At 43.5% G+C, this 24,322-nt stretch overlaps 1 protein-coding gene across 4 annotated transcripts in view; it reads right to left on the minus strand.

Moving 5' to 3' along the window:
• Positions 1-24,322, minus strand: part of Ptprt (protein tyrosine phosphatase receptor type T) — a 1,029,624-nt gene that overhangs the window by 581,963 nt on the left and 423,339 nt on the right. For all 4 annotated transcript variants that reach the window (XM_078051815.1, XM_078051813.1, XM_078051814.1 and 1 more), the window contains exon 7: positions 7,859-8,152. In XM_078051815.1, coding sequence (XP_077907941.1) covers positions 7,859-8,152 — 294 coding nt within the window. The remainder of the gene's footprint in view (positions 1-7,858; positions 8,153-24,322) is intronic.

The raw sequence follows: 24,322 nt of genomic DNA on the forward strand, positions 1-24,322 counted from the left end.
TAGGCTTAAGGGGAGAGAGCTTTTCCTTTTATCCTCTTCTTTAATAAACCAAAGGAAGAGGCTACAAACTAAGCACATGAAGACATTGTGTGTGTGATTGGGGAAGAGAGAGTCGGCAAGAAGAGGAGAGGGTCACCTCAGCTCCAACAGGTGCTGCAGACATTTCATGGGTAACACAAAGGCTCCCAGAACTGAGCAGGGTAAGAGCAAGCTTCCTCCCTCACCCCTTATCTTTTCCCCATGCTCCTATACTCCAGGGGAAGAAAGAAGGTCAGAAGCAGCAGAGAAGGCGGGAGGGCAGCAGGACACACAAACAGCCAGTGCCCCTGCTCCATCTCTTTTGACCAAGTGGTGGTCATACCCACCTTCTGCAGCCACCTTCAGAAGGGGCTCACCTGCATTGCATGAGTGGCAATGGCTCTCTGAGCATGGAGTGGCATGCAGGGGAAACCCCTCCCTCTCTGGTTTCTCAGGATCTTGAAGATTTCTCAGTAGAAACCATTGATTTTATTTCTTTGATTCGGAATAGGATAGTGATTTTATTTTTACTGGATAATCTTGCCATGCTTTCTTAAGATTTATGAATTTCACTGGGATTATGGCAGGGCAGAGCTGGATATCTGTGCTCATGCTACTATCCTATCAATAAGGAAGTTCCATTTACTTCTAATTCCAAGTCCTGAGAGTTAAGCCAGGTTATGTTACCCTCATTTTAAAGATGCAGCCTAAGCTTAGAGAAATGGGGAAAAATTCTCACCAGACTCATGATCTTGTTCTGTTTTGCAGACTTTTAATTATTCCTGCCTTTCTCTTCCTCTGCTCTTTCACAGAACTACACCCTAGACTGAAAGACACTTGCATGCAGACCCCATTGGCCCATCAGAGAATATGAAGACTTCCTTATTGGCAGGATAGTAGCATGAGCACTTGAGAGTCACGTGCATTGCAGAGGGTCAGGACTTACTTTCACTCCCTGTTTGCTCCAGACATACAAGTCTCATTCTCACACATCTTGACTTTCCAGAAGAGAAGGGTATGCATAACATGCTTTTCTCTTTTACTAGGGACTAAAAACAGAATTAAGAGCTGGTATCATCCCATCCTTCCCACTCCCCCACCCCCAACATCAGGTACTATTATAGCTACATATTGAGGACTACAGGATACCCAAACAGCCACAAATATCCCACTCCTCCTTCAGTGATCAGAGCTTCTGTGCTAAACCATCTCTGTTTGGAAAAAATGAATAGAGTGGCAACCAGAGAAATTCTTCTTATAAGACGGTGCATCACACCACAGTGAAGGAAATCAGCCTAGGTTCTGACACCGTCTTCCCAGGCCTGAGATTTATTTCTAAATAATGTGCACTAAAGAGTTTCTGGGTTCTGAGTTCTCTATTAGGCATGCAACTTGCCTTATCAAAGCCTCCCAACAGACAAGAGGCAATATAATCTCCCTTCAATGGAATAAAAGAAACCGAGGCACAGAAAGGTGAAGTAAATATCCCAGATCATACAGTTAGCAAATACCCAGCTTGAAATAAAAACTAGATTCTCTGTGGCTCTAAAACCCATATCCTTTTCACTAAATTTTAATGATGACTCTCACTTCATTGAGCTCAGCAATTTGAATTCCTTCTTTTTATCCCTCTGGAGAAAAAAAAAGAGAGAGCTAGACACATATCACTTCAAGTAGAAATCCATAAATATGTAAATAAAATATAACATGCAATCAACCCTCAGGTGAAGGGAATAGAGAGTCCCCTGAATCAGCAATGGACGTGGCATCTCTGGCTGCACAAAGACACTTTCACTTGGAGAATTGGCATTCTTCAAGACGACAATGAAGTGGGCTCTCAAGCAACGGGGTCTTTGATTCCCAGGAGCAAGCAATCACATGAGAGATGTACAATCACTTGGTTTGTGGTGTTGCTGATTTGTGATCCCATAGTGATGTGAAGAGAGCTACCTGGGGACTCGTTCAAGAAGGGCTTTGGGGGAGAAAGCAAAGAGATTTCCAGGTCAGAAGAGAGACACTTTAGGTTGCTGAAGATCTTTTTTCTTTTTCTTCTTCTTTTTTTTTTTAATGAGAAGGAATATTTCCAGGAAGCAAAATCAGGACCTATACATGGGTGCTCCATAGATGCAGATCTGAGGCAACAATGAGGAAGTTATCTCTGTCTGATGTCAGATGATAATTTTAAGACATCAGTACACAGGTGTCCAGACTATTGAAAGTGATACTTAACAGAAGAGATGGAAGGCCAAGTTGAATCACAGTGTCTATGTCTTTCATCATCTCACTCGCTTTCCCCAGTTTCTGACCTTGGCAACCATTTTCAAGGTCACTGCCCTTGGTTCTTCTGTGGACTCCAGATAGTTAGTTCTAGCAGCCTGCCTGCTGTCCTTCTTCTTTTGAACCTAAAGGATAGTGTCCATATATGACCTCATCCCAAAATTCATAACCACATTGACAAAGGATAGAGAATACAACAACAACAACCCACGAGCAGAATGGGCTGCCTCAGAGATTGTGAATGGACTATCAGAGGCAGAGATGGACACCCCTCAGCTCTCCTGGACCCAGTTCCTATCACCCGCTGGATGTCTGCTGTGAGGATGTGCTAGAGGAAACCATCCAATGTTCTAGAGGAGAACACCTCTGAGAGTCCAGACTACAATATGAGTATCGTGTCCTGAAATGGGACTTCCCATCAGATAGGGAAGAATAACAAAAGAATCTGGTCTCCTTTTGAGGTGCCAATCAGTCCTGAGAACTGGACTCCTTGTTTTCATATAGCAATTCATAATCATAACTTCCATAACAACAACAGCAAGAAATAATGATCTGTTTCATTAGAGGCATCTAAAGAGCATTTTGAGCTTTTCAAAGCACTTGGATACACATGATTGCCTTTTCCCCAAGGCCTGCATTTCCAGAAAAGATGATGAATGATTAGAATGAGAACAAGGAACCAAATGATGAACACCACCATCAAAATGAATGAAGCATTTCAAGGGAACGACATAGAGACTGGGAATTAGATCACTTTCATTAGTATGAAGATGTAGCTCTGATCCTAAAGTCCAGGTGAAATCAGGAGGTTCTCATGGAAGAGGAGGCAGTCACCTAGTCCCTCTCTGGGTCCCCCTTACCTGATACTCACCTTCACCTCCAGCACAACATATTACAGCTCAGACTACTCCTCTGCCCATCTTTTGTGTTTTCCATCTCAGGAAATGGTACTGCCACTCACCTCTCAGTCATCTGAACCAGAAGCCTGGCATGTCACTTTAGACTCCCTTTCCCCATCGTCACATTCCTGGATTCCCACATGAGGGTCTGTCTAGGTTCCAGTGTAACGGGCTAGGAGTCTTGCTCCAAACTCCAACCTTTTGGTCTGGGATGCTCTGAAGCCAAACCCTTGACAATCCGCTTGCTCAAGGAGCTGACTCTGCTCCTAGTGCCCTGAGGAGGTACCTTGTCAGTGACTCCTTGGTCCTGGTAGAACCAGAACGCATGCCTACCTGCCTTGGTGAACTGAGATGCACTTGAGCCTGTGACTTCCTGCTGCCGAGCCTCTGCCGGCTCCTAGCAGGTGCTTACTAAGCCAGCCTCTGCCACCCAGGACTAGAACAGAGTTCAGCACACAGAATGGACTCAGTAAGTGTTTGATGAAAAGAACTGAGGGAGCCATTCATTCTAGCTGGTCTCCACGGTGACTACCCAACCCCACCTTCAAGAAGACACTTGGGAGGAGAGGAGGTCCCCACGGCCCAAAACTCCATCAAACCACAGGAGTTAGAGAAAATCATGCTAAGTGAAGTTGGCTAATCCCCAAAAAACACATTCCAAATGTTTTCTCTGATATAAGGAAGCTGATTCATAGTGGGATAGGGAGAGGGAGCATGGGTGGAACAGAGGAACTCTAGATAGGGCAGAGGGGTTGGAGGGGAAGGGAGGGGGCATGCAGTGATAAATAACGGTGGAACGTGATGGTCATTATTATCCAAAGTACAGGTGTGAAGACACGAACTGGTGTGAATATACTTTGTATACAGCCAGAGATATGAAAAATTGTGCTGTCTATGTGTAATAAGAATTGCAATGCATTCCGCTGTCATATATAAATAAAAAATAAATAAATCAAACACAGGGTGAGAGTTCCAAAAGACTTACCTCTAAGAAGTTACATGAACTGTGACCTTGATCTCATAACTCTGAATATAAATCCCCCGACATCTACCTCTCAGAGCCGCCTTAAGGATCACATTACATAAAGGGCATTTATAGAGGGGCCAGGTCAGGGGTCACTGCATATCAGCGATTCTTCCATTTGGCTGTGCATCCGCATCGGTCAGGGGGCTCCTCAAAGCACAGACTCCCAGGCCAAACTCCAGCATTTCTGATTCACTGGGTCAAGAAACTGGTTCAGAGTATTTTCATTTATAATAATTCTCCGGGTGATATTTGTCTTAATTCGTTTGAGTGGCTATAGCAGAATATCATAAGGTAGGTAGCTGATAAACAACAGAATTTATTTTCTTATAGCCCTAGAGACTGGAAAGTACAAATATCAAGGTGTCACCAAATCAGGTATCTGGTCAAGGCCCAGTTCCTGGTTCGCAGAACCATCTCCTTGCTGTGTCCTTACACAGCAAAGGAGCAAAGGAGCTCTCTGGAGTCTCTATTACAAGACTTGTGACATCATCATTACCTTCCAAATCCTCCACCTCCTGCCCAGCACACTGAGGATTCGGTTTCAACATGTATCAATTTGGGGGGAAGACAAACATTTAATTTCTGGTCACACTGATGATGCTAGTCCAGGGACCACACTTTGAGAATCACACTGCTCTGCATTATTCTGAGAGCACTGCTATTTGATGCTGACCCTGTCTTCTTCCATGAAGTGTGCTATTTCGACACACAACTTCAGGTTTATGTTTTACTTCTTTTGCTGTTTGGTTGGAATCTTAGCCCAGCCTGTAAATTCCTCTGGGCAGAAATGATACCTCCCACATTCCACACTCTCTCATTTTCTGGTTTTGTAAAATAATGAGTACATTTTCAGTGTGATTAATAATAGAATAGGGGAAGGAGAGAAAACTCAGACTACCAATGCCAATAAAGAGCATCCACAAATGGATAGATAGCAATCCCGGCATTCTCTTAAAAATTAATTACGAAGCAAAGAACATTCTACCATCAGAGGCAATGAGAGAAATGATATTAGTTTCTTGATGACACACTTTGTAGAATGTGGGTTATTCAAGATTTTAGCTGTAACTTACTTAAACACCAGCATTTCTTGAAATATAATATCAAAAATAGCATTCCAAGTCATAATTTTTATAGTGATAGTCATATCATTGTGTTTTCCACATGCAAAATCCATTATACAGTTGTGGCAACTGTTTGCAATAGATTGTAAATTTTTATTGAGATGATCATCTTGCAATTGAATTTCCAAATGTATTATATGATCATCAGCAAATAAGTCCATGGGGACTGATAAAGTACTTTGAATATCATTTATAAAGATCAAAACCCCTGACAACTCTTACATTTACCCCATGGAAAGAGAGTAGTCTCATCAGTAGGATCAAATCAATTATTTTTATGGATGACGAATGCATTGCAAAACTGAGATAAGGTATTATCTGGTTTAATAACATACCCTTATGTCCTTTTAAAGTAGTGAGTTTCATAATCAGGTTTCAATGAGGAATTTTACCAAAGGCCAGTTTTGAAAATAATTTAAAAAAATGGCATCTCTGTTCATCATAGTGCTTCAATAACGTTCAAAGCAATATTTCCAAGAGATGGAAATACTCACTTCCCTTGGCTTACATGCTACAAGATATACTTCTGAGATATTTAGGGATGGTTCCAGTTAATTCTGCTAGAACATGCAAATTTATTTCCAAAACAGTTGAAAACTCAAATTTGTTCTAAAACACCTGCTCTATCAGGGAGCTGTTTAAACTTAATGCAAATTATAAGTTTTCTTCTGGATAATTTTGTATGCAAAAAACATCAGTGAAGTACAAAACTGCATCCAGACAAAATGAGATGCACAAAACAAACGCACACACACACACCCCTAACACCCGCCTGTTCCATGAGTTCACCAGGTGTGCTGTGAGCCACAACGGTCAGTATCTGGTGTATACTCTTCCACCAGCCTCAGAGGGCCATCCTGCTAGCACTTCACAGTATCTCACAGCCTGCAGCCCTCTGACTTGCACCCTCACAAGTGAACATCTGAAGTTCTCAAGGTCATCTACCATATGTATCGTGGTACTCATGTACTTCTTAGCCATTCGACACGTGTAAACTTGTGCCGCCATTTTTAATAGCTTCCTCTCTTTTTGTGGCACTGATGAAGTATGAGGTGCTCCTAATCCCATTATTTTTTTTCCTCATAGTTATATGGTATTCATCGTAGTATGGGGCACAGAACAGTGATTTTTAGCACTGCTATAACGTGTCACCTTATAGCAGAACTGAAATACTTTGCTTTTTGTTCCATGTCTCTCTTCTGATGGACCCTTCACTCCCTGCACCCCAGAATTCCATCAGTGACCCCTTTTCCCTTGGAAGTCAATGCTGCCTTCTTTCCTGAACAGCCCCTCCCCACAGTGCAGCACCTGGCTCTGTGCACCATGCCCACGTCATCTACCTCTCTGTTCATCTTGATGCAACCAGAGATCAAGGGGGTTAGTGTCAGAAAACCTGAGTGCAAATCCTGACTATGACATTGGCCAACTCTATGACATTGGACAAAAAGTTTTAAGATACTGAGCATTGATTCCTTCATGGATGAATGGTTACTTAGATTGAAAAAAAATAGATAATAATATGATTTGAAAGAAAAACAAAACAACTACATCGACTTCTTCTAATTTCTTGAATTGCATTCAAAGCCAAGAACATCTTAGGGATGCAGTCCCAGTCAAGAGTGCCTTATTAAAAATACCATCAAAGCCACGAGGCCTCACAAATACAACGGAATCCACTGAATCCAAAGGGCCCTCCCACATATAGCCCCAGGTAGAAGATTCTTTAGCAACATCCAGAAACTTGAGTGAAACAGCTCCAGAAGCCCAAGGAGATAGAGTAGCATCCAGACGGGCCTTCGAAAAACAGCCCCAACCTAGACTTCACTGGGAGCCAGGAGCCTCAGAGGATCCAGAATCAGAAAACTCTTAGGGACTCGGGCAGCTCCAGAATCAACTTTGAGACACCACCAGAACCAGGAGGCACTGAGGACAGAGTTGGCACCAGGAGCTCCTCAGAGACAAAACTCAAAAGTATACTACGAGCCAACAGTGAAATGACCAAATCCCAGGGTCACAGGCCCAGCCAGGGGTCTTCAAGGACAAAGTTGACATCAGACACATGCTAGACAATGCAACCAGAATCAATCGGAAGGCCACGGGGATAGAGTCTAAATGAGGCCTTCAAGGGACACAGTAAGAACCAGAAGCCCTCAGAGAGTCAGAGCCAAGAACCTTCAGAGAAGTAGGGCTGGGAGCCCGGAGAGGCATGGTCACCACCAGAAAGCCTCAAACTACGAATGACATCAGGGGTTCCCAGAGCCACACAGCAGAGTCAGGGGCCCATCAGAATCGCTGCCAGAACCAGGAATTCTCCATGACACAGCGAGTCATGAGGTTCTTGGTTAGAATCACACTCCAGAGCCAGAGGCCCTCCAAGGCCACACCCAGACCTTGACTCTCTCTCTCCGCAGCGTAAGCACACTCACACCCAAATCACCTGGGCCAGAGGAGGACCGGGAACCCGACAGCCCAGCGGCCCACAATGGATCCAAGAAGGAGGAGGCGGTGCTTACCGGCACATTTGGTCCTGGTGGTGAGGGGAGGCCCCGGCGGTCCCGTGCCACCCTCGCCGGGCCGTGTGAGCAGCACCCGGATCTCGTACTCCACGTCGGGGTCCAGGTGCCACAGCTTGTAGTTGGGAGAGTCGACTATGTGGGTCTCGGCCCAGGTGCCCGTGGTCGTGCGGTACTCCACCTCCTTCAGGATGATAGGGCCGTCCCCGATGATGGAGTTGGCGTTGGGCTTGATCCACAGGTAGGTGGCCCCCACAGCCAGCAGCTCTGGAGGGGCGATGGGGGTGGGAGGCTCTGCAAGACAAGCATCAACACAGGACTTTCAGCCCCTGTGGTTTACAGATGAGCAGGTCATGGGGAGGGACAGAGTCCAGGCACAGCCGTGGAAAACAGTCCTATGACCCTTTGGGACCCATTCCTCTCCTGCTTTAGATTTTAGGTTTCTGTCAATATAACCCAAGTCGACATTTGTTCAGAATCTATGGTCAACTCCTACCATATCTCCTTCATTGAAAGAAAAAAGGAAAGGACAGTGTGGGACATGGTTTCTCCAGCCTACAGCAAGGGCACCAGGAGGAATCCTCTGCTTCCTATCCTCAAGTGAAATTGCCTCTACTATAAAGTGAGGTTTGGCACAAAATTTGAGGGAATCTGTAGTTTATAAGCCTTTTGACATCCAAACACATAGATTGTCAGTAGAAGTCCTCCCTGGAGCGTGATATGAGCCTAGGTAGAATAAGGAGGGTGGCCTAACAGGAATTCAGCTGCTTCCACACTCTGGCAGGTTCCATCCAGCAGAGAAAGAGCCCTTGGCCATAGTGGACCCAGTAGGAATCCAAGGTCAAAGGAAAAGTCCTGCTGAATTACCTGCTCTGCATTGCTACCTCCCTTCCATTAAGTTCCATATTGTCAGCTAAACATGCCAGAATTTCAACAGTATTTATGGTGCCCTATTGGCAGAGCTGCAGAAAGGAAGTACTTCTTATGTGCTTATTCGTGTGTGCACATAAGTGTGTGTGTGTGTGTGTGGAGTGGATAGTGGGCATTGAAACCAAGGGCATTTTCCACGGAGTTACATCCCCAGCCCATTTTTTAAATTTTTCATTTTGAGACAGGGTCTTGTTGTGTTGCCCAGGCTGGCCTCAAACTTGGGATCCTCCTGCCTCAGCCTCCCCAGTACCTGAGATTATAGGCATGGGGACTGTACCTAGTTCTTTTGAAATTTTTAGAGACCAGGAAATTTCACACGTATTATTTCATTTACTTTTTTAGGCAATGTTAATTGTCTCTCTTTGGATGGGTGAAAATCTGGGAAACCCAAGCAAACAGGTCATCTAACCAAGGTCAAGAAACAGATAAGACAGGAAGAAACCAACCTCTGCATGCCTTCCCAGATGGGCTCTCCCCTTGGAAGGCTGTTTGGCTCTCGATATCCCTATTTAACGGCAAACTGGGTGATTGTTATTCTTAACAAAAAGCAGTGAATAATAATAAAGAAAATGAAAGAAGAAATAGCCCTCTTCCCCACCAGCCAATATAGCAGGCATTTTAATTTCTCTCTGTTCATTCCAATTTTTATTCATATACTTATAATTTTAATGTGGCTATAATAACTCAGAGATCCAATGCAGAGTTGTTTCTCTTCCTTCATTTATAACATCCTGAGGACTTGGTTTATACGTTACATGGACTTTGCTCTCACTGTCTTTGATAGCTACAGAATGATCCATCGGGTCATCACACTAATGATGTTCCCATTGTTGGACCTGTGAGTCATTCTGAAGTTTTGCTGTTATAAATGATGTTGTAATGAACATCTCTGTGCAAATGATGGCAGTCCTTGTTGTCTGATCTTTTCTTAGGACCAAAGGCCAGGAATGGGGTTATCTATCAAGGGACATGAATGAGCCAGTGATTCCTACAGTAAAATAAAAAGGTGGGGTTGAGGAGGTACTTAGGGATGGAGTGCAATGCAGATGTATTCAAGGACATGTGAGTCCCGGAAAGGCTCTGGGCTACTCATATGGGTGAAGGGAAGTATGAGTTCTAGTTTGGAACTGGGGTGTGTGCTTTGGGATAGAGCCTCACTCAGCATTTCTCTTCTAATTAATTACCTAGCAGCGAAGACTCTTCAGAAACAGAATAATTTTCTGTGAAACAGGGGTGGACAATATTTTCTCACTGTGACTTGAAGCAAATCTTAAGGGACAACTTCAGATTGCCTCTATGGTAGCCTGTCTTTTGGTCAGAGAAGGAAATGCGCAGATTAGTCAAGCTAGATGCTTTTCTTTACAAAGCCATGGGGGTTATTCCTCAAGACCTTGTTATCTCAAAGGTGTTTGCAAATTGATTTTTGGATAATTTGTTCCAGGTAGAGAGGTTAAGTTGGCAGGCAGATAATTTCTAGGCTCATCCTTTGTGCATTTTAAATATATAGACCCTTTGATCGCCAATATCAAGTCTCTAGAGTTTCCATCAGTCTCCAAGGAGGCCCCCAGGGTGATATTCTGTAGCTCTGCCTAATTCCTTAATATAATAATTCACACACTGGCCCTCGACAGAATTAAAAGCAGCAGACTTTAATGCTTTGGGGGCCCAGCAAGTGGTTACATTAAGCCCTCTTCCGTTGACTGTTCACCGTGGTTTTCTGTTCTTCTACTTCAGATATCGTGTTTTCCATTTCTGATCATCAGAAAAATAATAAGGTATTTATCCTTCCAGATGTTGTCTCTTCTCACGTGTTTCTAATGGTAAGTCAAGTATAACAACAAACATCTCCATGAGTGTATAAATGTCCCATCTCCAATGCTTGCAGGTTCACAAGTTCAACATGTAGATTGGTCATGGAGACTAATCGCCGTGGTTCTCTCACCCTCTGTCCCCTCCAGGATAGATTTTGTATGTTCATTATCACATCTCTGTTTCTGGCACCAAGAAGTCATCAGATTATTATTGCTTTGTTTTGATCTTTTCCTTTCAGTGGTGGGTTGGTGTACAGTTGGCATTCTTAGCCACACACATGGACCGGTGGTCCATAGAGACAGAAGCAGGAGTAAGACACAGAACATATATATTATTAAGCAGCATGATCTTGAAAATTCATAGAAAATCATGTTTATTTATATGGATCCTCCTCATACAAGATAATGCAGTGAATGATACATGGCCATAAAATCCAATTTAGAGGACGAGAGACCCCTGCTGGGTCTATGCCAAGAACAGAAGGAAATATCCGTGACCCAGAGGCTGGGAAGAATACCACTAAATACTAGTCAGAACTGAGCCTCAGAAAATTTGGTAGAAATGAACCTCCAACCTTGTATCATTAACTTCTAATCAAGTAATTCTATTGACACCCTCACTCAGATCTTGAAGCCCTGATAGTTTCCTAAAAACAGGTTGGGCAGGCACATGACAGTTCTCATCCGTGAGTCTTTTCACACAAGACACAACCAAGCCCTCTCTTTCCCTGACCCCTGCCCAGTCGACTGTGCAAAGCCTGGAGTCACTCTTGGACACCTGATAGCATCTCTGCTCACAAAATTTGGAAAAAAAAAATCAAGAGGGGGGCAGATTTGCTTCTAGGAAGCTGCAACCTGAGCTGAGAGATGGCCTCTGTTCCTTCTAGTCAGACATCAAAGCACAGTGAGGACAAGGACCTCATGAGCGGACCACAGGACCTGGGCAGCAGCTGTCCATGAGCTGCCAGAGCTCTCCTTCCACGTGTAGACGGTGAGGTGACCTCTTAATGTGATTCAGCCTCATCCTCAGGCAGCAATCTCCAGACCAATTCTGTCTTTCTTTTCCCTGCTGTGAGTACTTGTAACAGTTTGACTCCCAGAAATTCCCACAGAGAGCAAAAGTGCTTCAAATAGCCCATGATCGAGCGGGGTGTGTGTGTGTGTGTGTGTGTGTGTGTGTGTGTGTGTGTGTGTGTGTGTGTGTGTGTTGTCTGCTCCTGTCAGAAATGAAACATTTGAGAAAAACTGTGTGTTTCTAAGATGTGAAGTGGGTCTTGACACGGTTCAGGTGAGGATGACGGGGTCTCCAACACTTCCCAATGCCCCTTCCCATCACCTGGCTGCCTCCTTAATTGCATTTCAACTTCCTGAGTCACAGATGTCCTCAGGAACACCCCACCCCAATCCACCTGCCAACATGGGCACATAACAGACACACATGTCCGCCATGTTCCCTTCCATTCTCTTGCAAATGCTACTTATCACACATGGACCAGCTTTCCTTGCACCTTTAACTGAACCATACTGGTTGTTTTCCAAATCTGCTGCATAACTTCTTAGTTGCATAGACCATAGGTCTAGGCACAAAGGTGTTCCAAAGCACCACTCGGATTAGATTGTCTACGGGTTTGTAAGTAGTGCTGCTTCATTTAAAAATGGCTGGAGGATCCAAAGATGAATGGAAACTCAGCAGGCCCAGGGTCCTGGCCTTACCAGATATGTAACCCTGGTGGTCCATAGAGATAAAAGCCACCCATTTGTACTTCTCAATGTTTTTACCTTGAGAATAGAAGATAAGATTGGTTTATGATTCATGTTGTAAGCACCTCTGAACTCTGTTATTGGCCCACATTGGCTCTATCCTGACTGGGAGGTCCCAGGAGTAGCCTTGACTCCTCATGGTCCCCTAGATTAAAAACAGACAGTATCCAGTCCACCATAGGTGCCCACAGGAACAAGTTTTTATGTCCTTGCCTGATACACAGCCAATGGTCAAAAACATTTGATATCTTATTTAACTGGGAAGAAAATTATTTAATAATCCTTCCTAAAAACAAGAGGTATAGGAGAAGCAACAAAGAAACTGAATAATAATAAGAAGGAGAACATTACAAAGAATGGAAGAATGGACACCAAGGCTAAGCATTGCCAGTATTTAGGGAGAAAGACATCAGACACGTAGCACTGAACAGTAATCAAAGACATAATTGTAGAAAACTTTTCTGAAATGAAGACCTGAGTTAGCAGACTATGAAGAAGATAGTGGGTTCCAGATGAGATCAATGATAAGACTCAAGCTTACCATGGACGAGTGATATTTTTTTAAACACAAGACTCACTAAAAATTCCCACAAGCATCTAAAAAATACATCTGCCCATCAAAATAAAATAAAAAGACTAAAAAATAAGTTCCCTGCCTTGATCATTCCAATATGAAACACTTGTACGTGACGAAGAAGATGGTGATGATAATAAGTAAGAATGACATCAGTGGCAGCTGCCATGTACAGCACATTCTTAGGCACCTGTCCCTGCTCTTAGCACTTTCAAATAGTGACTGACTGAATTTTCACCCGAACTCGGTAGGTAGATACTTTTGTAATTTACACATTTCTAAAACGAAGAAAGGGATCTACATTAAATAACTCAACCAGTGTCAAACAATCAGTCATCCAAAGAGCAAGGATTGGGACCAGGGCAGCCTGCGAGGGGTCTTCACTCCCAACCATTATTATCTGGACAATGGTATGGCACCTACTCAGGTTTTACAGGAGTGTTTCATGTGCCAAGAATGTTATGGCCAGACAAGTTGTGGTGCGTTCGTAAATTCCATAGAAAGACACTCAGATTCTAAAATAAATAAATAAAATGCAGGAAAGTGCTGTCTACTTACCCTTCATTAGAGAAAAATGAGTTGAAGGTACACCCCAGGGCACCTGGGGATGGATCATGCCATCACCTCTGGGATGAGGATCTGGGGTACTCATGAGTCCTATGGGGGGTTAGCTAATGAAAGACCTTTCTTTCTAAGATCCTGGAAGAAGAGGGCCACCTCACGCCAGATTGAGCTGGACACAGCCCACATTGTAAGAAGATGGAGCTCCGCACCCTTCTTCTCCATGGCGTTTAGTTAACACTTAAGATCAAGCTGCTTCGATCACTCTGAAGGGTCAACCATGGCTTTGGTGATCATCCTGAAAATGAACACCACAAATTCCTCCAGAAAGATGTCCTCCTCAGACACCCTCCATAGGCCTAGAAGTCTTGACTTCAACTCAATTCAAGAAAATAAAATCTCACCTCCTAAACCCATTAAAACATCTAGATATTAACATACCGTCATGTTGATGGTTTTTCTTAAGGTTGTAAGGAAATGGCAGATTTCTTTCCTTTTTCCTTTTCTTCATTGTTTTTTCTAAAAACACCCTCCAATAAGCCTTGATTGGCTATCAAAACATAAAGATAAGCATTTTAAATAAATGTCTTCTATCTTAAGATTTTATTTGTGAGTATGACCCGCCAAATGGTTCTTCACAGCCAATCTCCTCTTCCATCTCCCCAGGAACTAGGTAGCAGGAACCAAGGGCCAGGAATCCTCTGTTCCATTTGTCCAGCCAGTTCCCCACCAATAGTTCAGTAGCAAGGAGAGGTCCTGGCCACTTCTGGCCACTGCTCGAGGAAATCCATCTGCGATTAGAGTTGACTTTCAAAGAGTCCTGTGATCCTATTTAGAGTGCTTTACCTACTTCCTCTTCCGTTTCCCTACAGTGACCCATGAAGCAAATAATAGCACTTGCATTTTATGGAGGCAGATATCAAGGCTGATGCTTGATGTGTGAGAGCAGATACAGGTAACCAGCCCATCCACTCTCACACCAGCAGTAATCAGAAACAACACTGAATCCTGGGTCTTCTCAGAGGCTGCACTCTTTCCTCAGCAGTAAAGTGTCTCATGTGCAGTGAACCCATGGAGTTCCAGCTCCCTGGACTGTGAAGACACAGAATAAGAATGCTCCCTGAGGATTAGCTGTGTGCCAGGCACTGTGCTGAGGACTTTAGATGTACCTTCCAAATGCATTCAAGCAGGTGCTATGATCAATCCCATTTTATATATGAAGCAAAACAGAAAAAGCAAACCTAAGGCTTCAGGAAGTGAATTGATCACAATTACCAGGCTAGTAAGAGAAGGGGGTCAGCTTTAAATCTTGCAGATTCCAAGGCAGTGCTTGTATTCCCTCCACTATACCAGCTCCTGCTAATAGGATTCCTGTGGTTGAGATTAAGCACCTCGTCTGAGGCCACAGAAGTGGAAGAGAAGGAGAAGCCAGATCTGGAACTATCTAGGTGCTTGTTAAGCCGGCAGCGGTAACCATAGACATGGGAGGTACACAGGACATCATTGTATATATCTGCTTAATTCCCCAGCACGTGCCTGTGACTTAACTTGAAGACCTGCAGGGAGAAGGAGCACACTTGTCCACACACCAGGTGAAGACTCTTTAAAAGTGAGAGAGCACATACCTGGCCTCCAAGAGGAGACCTCTCTCACCCGCCCTGGTTCACTGTCCACTACTTCTATCCCCCCCTCCCAACTTCACACACAAGTGACATGAAAGTAGCAGATGTCTCTGCTTGTGCTGTTCTTCTGCCGATCACTCTTCCTTTTCTCCAGCCACCTGACTTTTTCTTGTCCTTAAAGGTTTAACTCTCCTCTGGGATGACCCCCTGGATATTCTCCCCTCTGAGACTGTGTTCTCTGTGTTCTGTGGTGTGTTAGCAGAAGGTCCCAACAAGCAGGGCCTGAGACGAGGATTCTGCGCAAGTGACTGATGGGAGACTTTTCAGAAGGAGGCAGGATCGTGTGTTTGATAGCAGACTAAGTTCCACCTAATCCCACGGGAACTCTGGACACAAACCACACCACAGATTTAGTCCCTCATTGAGGGAAGGGGACCAGAATTGTGTGTCCCATAATTGGCTCTCAGCTGCTCTGGGGAACAGAGGTATCAGCCTCCGTCCCCAGACAGGCAGCTGTCACAAGGCTAAGGACAGGGATTCAGAGTGGATGATTTTAGGAGTTCTGTAACAAAGGACCACAACTGGGTGGCTCAAACAACAGTGATTTGTTGTGTCACAGTTCCAGGGGTTGGACATCTGAAATCAAGGTGTCGGCAGGACCCTGTGCCGTTGGCAGGCTCTAGGAAACAATCCTCCATCGCCTCCTCGAGCCTCTGGCGTTCGGCAGTCCTGGATCTTTGTTGGCATTGCCAGCATCACTCCCCTCCCCACCCCCCGTCTTCATGGTGTTCTCCCCCATCTGTGCTCTGTGCACAAATCTCCCTCTTCCTATAAGGACTCCAGGCATTTTGGATCAGGGCCCACTCTACTCTATTTGGCCTCATTTTAATTTGAATTATCTCCATAAAGATGCTATTTTCAAATAAGACCACATTCCAGGGTTTCAGGAAAATAACATGAGTTTTAAGGGAACATTATTCAGCACAGTACAAGAGGGAACAAGAATCCTTTAGCTGCCAGTACTCATGGCGACAGGAGAGAGGTACACAGAGACTGACAGCCTGCCCTGCCACAGAGCGGCTTCTCATTGGCGCTTCCTGGGTACATGTTCATCCCAGAACTTGCACACTGTATGTAGGCTACCGATGGATCTCCCCAGACTGAGAGATGTTCAAGGGCATGGACCAAGGGCATTTTTTCCAGTGTCCCCAGGCCCTTGAATGAGTTGTCTGTATGCATCCCCCCAAAATGATGGTCCTTGAGAACAGGAGCCATGGACCCTTACTATTCTATTTTCTGGCACAAATATTGTTAGTTCTTAGGATCCTAAGCAATTTCTTTCTACGATGTGGTTTTCACTATTTTACTATCCTCATCATATTTGAGTCTAACTTAAGATGGAATTCTAGCATCAGAATTGAATGAGTTTGAATCCCAGCTCTGCTACTTTTAGCCCTATGTTAGACGTTGGTAGCACTCAGCCCACGTTCCCTTGATCTACCCCAAAGACCTCTTGCAGACTTCGTGGTTAGCACCTCCATGCACAAGTGACTGCTCACCTCTAGCACTGACATCTCTCCCTGCTAGGTGACTCTCTACTGCCATGGGATTATGATTGCAAGACACACTGATGTGCCAAGGTGTTACCATTCCCAGGAACAACATTTACCCACTGAAATATGAAATTTGAGTGGGTAAGCATCCCAGTTTCCTTGGACATTGGTAGGACAATGGGATGGTTTCACTCAGTCTTTTAAATGATCCTGGTTGAATTAAACATTGGTATCCCCAGGGCTACAACTCATTAATGCACCTTTGAGGGGCCTTCCTTCTATGCCTCACTTCTGCTCCATTTTACCAACAGTCCCTTCAACTTCCAGATAAACTACTTTCAGATCTTTGCCTCAGGATTATTGAAAAATCTGACCTAACATATTATGAAAAGCAAGGCATGTTACTTAACCTTTCTGTGTCTCAGATGCCTCAACTGAAAAATGGGGATAACAATAACACTTCTCTTATGGGGGATGCCACTGAAGATTCACTAATGATTATATTTGATACTCCTAGAATAGTCCCAGCACATAACAAGTACACTGTGTTGGTTACTATTATCATCACACTCCCACCAGCCACTGGTGGGCAATTCAGCAGTCAGTAGGAACTTAGATGGCATCTCCACTTTGTGCTCTCCATAGAGAGACAAAAAGATTCCATCAAATACTTTCCCCTTCCTATGTCATGATAAAGTGGATCCATCAGGGGGGTATCCCGACCAGTATTTCTGCAAGAAAATAAATTTAAGAACTTATTATTTGTGTCCCTCCAAAGCTCCTGTGTTAACGCAGGATTGTTCAGACGTGAAATGATTAGATTGAGAGAGATGCGACCATTCAGTAGATTAATCCATTTGATGGACTGATAATTTGCTGCAATGAGCTCAGCAGCTTTCCTCTACCACCCCCTTCCACCATGATGCTCTGCCTCATTTGGGGCCCCCGGTGATGGAACCAGCCTCCATGGACCGAACCTCTGAAACCATGAACCCAAAATAAACATTTTCTCCTCTAAGTTGTTCTTGTCAGGTGTTTCGGGCACAGACACAGAATGCTGATTAACACCAAGCTCAGCCTCAGTCACGTCACAACCCAGGAAGTCATTTAGAAATGCATAATTCCATAATGACTTAGCACTAGATGAGATTTTACACTTGCAACACCCTATCTGCACAGCCCTGGGCTGTTCTTTCTCCCCTAGCACCTCATCATTTTCAAGATTACGCTTGGCTGGGCCACTTCCCCAAATTAAGAGCAGAGTAATCACCCTAGAAGAGCCTTTTTCCCTTGCCTGCTAATCAGGAGTTCACAGAAAGCCTGAATCCAGAGTCCTTCTTCTCCAGAGAGGAGAACCCAGATGGTAAAGCTATGAAATAAGAGGCCACATGGCAGAAGCAGCTTCTCCCAGAGCAGTAAAGGTCATCACATAGGCATTCCTCGCTTTCTCTGTCCCATTTGCCCAGCAGCCCTGCCATGCGGAATTGGGTAGAAGGAACTCGCGCCTTCTCCAGTCTGGATCTCTGAGTTCCAAAGACGTACCGACTATACCCAGCACAATGATGAGGCCAGGTAACTAATTCTCCCAGTGCTTCATGCCTAGTGCTATATCAAGATTTACTTATATGAATTCATTTATTCCTCATATCACACCATAAGGTAAGTATTACCAGAGTTGTAATTTACAGAGAAGGAAACTAAAGAAATGTGCTAGTTTTTAATTTCTGGTCTTTTTACCTTCAACCCTACTCTTATAATCAGTTCAGTGACCCTGCGGCTGGAACTCCTCAAACTATCCTCTTTCCAGACTCTTTTGCTAGCTGGTTTTGGCTTTGTCCTAAAGATCGGACACTCTAGAAGGAGACTAGAAGCTAGAAGAGGGAAGGAGCTGCTCTCTTCCTGTATCAAGGTTATTCTAGCAACAGGGACAGCTGTGCTCTGGGCTTATAGAACCTGCATCCCAGCATCTCTTTAGAGTTACCAGAAGAGGAAACAGCAGTATCCCTGCAGCTGAAGAAGGATCTTCCTCTTCAGAGGTTCCAGCACTAGCTCTAAAGGGCTCTTCCTTCAGATGTCTAGGACCCATAACTCCACCTCCATTTCTTTTGGTTACCCAGCTGCAGATATAGTCCCTGCTTCCTGCCATTCTTGGCTCCTCTGGTGTCCCCTTTTGCTCTGGCAAATTTCCACCACTTTTGCAATGAATTTGCATCAATAGGAACCTGTTTGACCTGGTGTGATTTGGGGATTTCCAGATGCTGACTAATACAGATAGACATTATAAGCATTTTCATTTTCTCTGTGAGGAAAGTAATGCACAAAAGTTAAGTACCTTTCCCAAGGTCCTGCAGCTAGTACGTAGTGGATCTGGGATACCCAGGCCACCTTGCTTTAGAGACTGTGATTTTAACCAGTGCACTCAACTGCTCCAGTATCCTCAACCCCCAGGTCAGCCGCAGAGCAAAGCAGGTAGATGACAGGTGGTGAGATAAGGTCCTCTGTTCAACAGTCAAGCTCTGAGGGTTGACTCTGCTGTGTTCTGAAGATACTGGGTCAAAGCAAATCACTGTCTCCACCCTAAAGGAACCTCAGACACTTGAGAGTAAAGCAGATGAAAAATCAATGAGCTACAGAATAAAATGGCTTGGCAGTAGTAGGTCCAGGGTCTCATGCACTCAGAAGGTGCACATAAAAATAGACCCAAAGATGTCCAAATCCTAATCCCCAAACTTCTATAGCAAAAGGGATTCAGAAGATGTGATGGAGGCAGGGATTGTGAGTGGAGAAGAGTATCCCAGATTGTGCAGGTGGGTCCAATGTAATCACAGGGTCCTTAGGAGTGAAGAAGGGAGGCAGCAGTCAGAGAGAGACTGAAAAGATGCCCCACTGTGGCTATGCCAAGGAAGCAAGGGATCACTAGGCAGGGAGAGCTGGGGGCCTCTAGAAACTGGGGAAAGACAGGGAACGGATTCTCCCTTGGAGAGTCCAAAGAACACAAGGTGCCCTGCTGAGCCCTTATAGTCTTCTGGTAATGATGCTCTAAGAAAACAAATTTGTGTTGTTGTGGGCTACTGAGTCCATGGCAATCCAGTGCAGTAATAGGAATCGAATACAAAAGGAGCTGTCAAGATGCGACGGAGTCAGTGAAGTCTTCCTGGAGAAAACAAATCCTGAACCAGGTCTTGAAAGGAAGGGAGAAGCTAAAAGTAATCAGTGGGAGGAGGAGGCCTTTGCAGAGATGAGTAAAGATGGGGTCACTCTTGCTAAAACTCATGTGAGGAGGGGAGACAGGAAAAGGTCAAACAAGGATAATGGCAGGGACCCGATCTGAAATGGTCTCCATTCTGAGGCTTTGAAAGTGGTCATGTGACACAGGCATGTGGTCATTTGGGACAAGTCCTCTGACTGTCGGGTAGAGAAGGGGTCTTTGGGAGAGACACTAGAGGCAGGAACCAATAAGGGAGTCATGTCAATTACCGAGGAGAGAGGTGATCAGAGGCCTAACACAATGGCCATGGGGCTAGGTGGCAGAGTCAGAAGAGGCAGCAAAGGTTTGGGAGACCGAGTGACAGGATCTGGTCACTGAGTGAATGTGAAGGGCAAAGGAAATGGGAATGATGCAGGCTAGTCTTCAACAGTCTGGGTGAATCCTGGCACAGTCTTTCTTTGACCTCCACAGTGCCTGCCTGGTCCTAGTAGATATCTCCCTCAGGTCACAGCCCAGCACTCAGCACTCTGCACCAGCTTTCCATGCCATGCCCAACACCCTACACTTACCCCGTGGTATTTTCAATTCACTTTCATTACCAAGCGTAGTGTGGCACACTGGAAAGGCAGGATCACTGGATCAGAGGCAGATTGACTCACAACTCTAGTTAACTATGTGACTTCAGGAAAGTTACAGAAGAACCCTTGAGTCTCAGATTTTTCCCATGTGAAAACAGGGGAATGGATCTCATCTCACTGGGTTTTCTTGTGAAGATGGAATGTCAGTGTCTGAAACAAGACAGGCTTTACATAAATGTGAGCTATTTCTTTCTCCCCATCTCTGCTGGACTGGGTTTCTTACACTGGTCTTTGTCTCCAACCCAGAGCCCTCTCCATTAACAGGCCACTCAGACTAGCTTATCAGGCCTCCTGTGACCTCTCCTCCCAAGCTTCGGAGCAGTTGAGGCATTTTGGACTCATGTCTGAGGTGATAGTATCAATTTCGGCTTCTGTGCACGAGGAAGCCACACATCTCCCACTGGGACCAGGAACTCACAGCCAATAAGCCCTGGGGAGGCACGGCAGCGCCTTACCAGAGTAAGTCTGAGAAAAATGAAGAGTAGAGGAAACGAATGTGCTGAGAGCAAGGGAAGAAACACACAATTCACGGCAACCTGAGACCAGGCAGCTCCAGCAGTTGCTATGCTACCAGCCACAGAGAAAAAGGTACACACAGAAGGGGACTGGGGCTTTAGAGACACTGTTATTGTGCAAATTTCTCTCCTTGGCCTATCCCTATGTGCAATGGGGAGATGCATAATTAGTCTCTAAGCTGCTGAAATGGTTAGAAGTCACTGGAAGTATTGACTCCTCTGAAGTGTCAGGGAGGGGTGTCCAGATGGATTAAGAGGCTTATCCATATAGCCTACTCAGTTTGAGGGGAGAGTTTAAGAGATGATTGGCCCCTTTATGTAAAGGAACTGAAAAATTAGCTTGTTCCAAATCCCTCCTCGTTCCTGTAGGGCTGCCTGCATGCTCTGCCATCCCCAGCCTGAAGAGACTAAGCAGACCTAAATAACTGCTCTTTGGCAAAGGGTTTTAAAACAAATAATCCATCAAGTTCCCACAGCCAATGGAGCCTTTTACCAGAGGCCACCTGAGCTCTGGAAACAAAAGGAATGGCTTCATGCTGGTGTCCTCCACAGTCACTAGATTCTGCTGTCGTTGGAGACAATGAGGAGACAGGGAGGGGAAGGCAAATTCATTGCTTATGACATTTCAGACACTGTTGTAGATATTTCTAACATGTTTTTCATGCATTTCTCAAACATAGGCACAGGGAACCCAAAGAAATATATTACTTCCTTGGAGTTATACACTGAACTAAAACATCATATACACTGAGCTAAAACATCTTTCCAGGACAAATTCCACTCGAAGATGTAGGATTAATTATGTTTGAATTTTTACACACGTAAAAAGCTTCAGTGAAATACCACCTTCACACAAGTTTTATGAGGGAGCCCAAAGAGAAGAAATATTTCCACATTCATCGGACAAGCCTAGGATAATGATCATACCCAAAACGCACAATGATATCGCAAAAAAAAAGTTATACTTTCAGGCCAACCTCTCTCATAAACATGGAGACAAAAATCCTACACATTGTATTAACAAACCAAATCCAGTAATATCTATAATGAATAACAGATCATGAACAAGTTGGGTTTATTCCAAGGCTGCGATATTGATTTAATATTAGAAAATCACTCAGTATAACTCATTATATTAACAAACTAAAAGATAAAAATCATGTAATCATCCTGAGAATGGCAAGGAAGCATTTGGTAAAAGTCAATACCCACTCATGATAAAAACCCTTAGCACATGAGGAAGAGGAGGAAAATCCTTAATCTGATAAAGAGTGTTCAAAATATAAATCCAACATCATCATCAACAGTAAAATACTAAATGCCTGCCCCTGAATTCCCTGATTCTATTAGATGTTCTAGCCAGTGCAACGAAGCAAGAAAAATAAATGAAAGACATAAAGATTGAAAAGGAAGTAACACAGCTTTCATTATTTGCATTACATGATTGGATATATAGAAATTTTTTTAAAAAAATCTCAAATTATGAGGAAAATTAACAAGTGAATTGGACAAAACACCATACATTAAAATCTACAGGTTAGCTACAATTAAAAAATAAAATGCAAAAAGTGCCATGTACCCAATTAATGGCAGCAGATACCATAAAAATGGTGAGTTTCAGGGAAGGGAGTAATTGACTAGGAAGGATCAGAAAGTAACTGTGGTACCAAAAATGTTTATGCCTGGATTTGGAGGATGGTTATATGAATGCTTATGTGCACTTTATGTCCTTTTCTGCATTATATTCTACCTCATTAATAAAAAAATAACTGTCCATGAAAGCATCAACAAAGTATAACAATACTTAGCAATGGATATACACATAGATGTTTAGGATAAATACACATGTAATTCTCTATGCTGAAAACTAATATTAGTGAAGTAAATTTTGAAAGGCTTAAATAAATTGAAAGATAATTCATATTATGATCAGAAAAATCAATATTGTGAAGTTATAAATTCTCCTCAAGTTGAGCTATATGCTATTCTAATCAAATATCCGACAGGCTTTGTGAATAATTTGACAAATTAATTCTGAAATTTATATAAAAAGGCAAAAGGTTAGAAATACTCAAAACAATATTAAAAAGAATAAAGTAAGAAAAAGTAAGAAAGGCTTATTTAGAAATAGGCTGGTGTAAGTTCTCTTTGACTCATCCAAAGAGAGATACATAAGTAATCTCTCATATTTAGTAAGATTCACAATTCATACAATTTACATTTTAGAATATCAAATTTCTCATTAAATTCTAGTAATTTAGAAAGTGAAATATTAACCAAAAATAGAAAATCCGATCAAGAAGCAGAATGAAGCGCAGAAACAGATCCAGCTACACACATAACCGCTTTGTTTAAGATGAAGATGGCATTTCACTGTGGAGAAGAGTGATATTCTCAACAAAGCAGGTAGGAAGATGTAGGTATCCATATGGGAAAAAATGAACACTGAGCCCTACCCCTCACCATATGCAATGCAATGTCAATTCTCATGTATCACAGACCTAAAGCAAACAATAAGCCTTTTGTAAAATAAGGTTCTCCTGACCATGAAGTAGGCAAAAAATTTTAAATAGATACAAAAACCATAAGCCGTGAAGACAAGCATTGATAAACTGGACCACAAGGATTCTCCTGATATAGCCATATCCTCCTCCTTCTCTACCTTTATTCCTTGGGATTGACTGATATGGTCTCCATTTTTAACAATGACAATATGTGGTCTTTTAGGACTGGCTTTTTTTTACACAAAATAAAACCCTGGAGACTATTGTGTGCCTTATTAACTTATTTCTTTTTATTGTTGAGAATTTTTCTGTGTTATATATGTAGCTGGTTTAACCTTTCACCCAATGGAGGTCATCTGGACTGTTTCCAGTATTTTTTAGTATTATTATTATTAATAAAGCTATGATGAACAATGATGGACAGGTTTGGGGATGAAGGTCGGTTTTCCCTTCTCTGAGACAAATGCCTTACAGATTAATTGCTCAGTCATATGGATTTAGAACTGCCAAACCACTTTACAGAGTGGCTATGCCATTTTATATTCCCACCATCAACGTATGAGGAACACAATTTCTCTCCAACTCTGTTGGTGTTACTCTTTTTAAGACTTTCAGATAAGCAGTGTAGTGGTGTCTCGCTGTGGTTTTTTGTGATACTGCCCTAATGGCTAATGACACTGAATATTGGTTCAAGTATTCATTTGCCACGTGTATAACCTCTTCAGTGAGATGTTTGTTCATATCTTTTGCTCATTTTATAATTTCTTTGTTGTTTTTTATTTTGCTG

Source organism: Ictidomys tridecemlineatus, chromosome 5 (assembly GCF_052094955.1).
Source record: "Ictidomys tridecemlineatus isolate mIctTri1 chromosome 5, mIctTri1.hap1, whole genome shotgun sequence".
NCBI lineage: Eukaryota > Metazoa > Chordata > Mammalia > Rodentia > Sciuridae > Ictidomys > Ictidomys tridecemlineatus.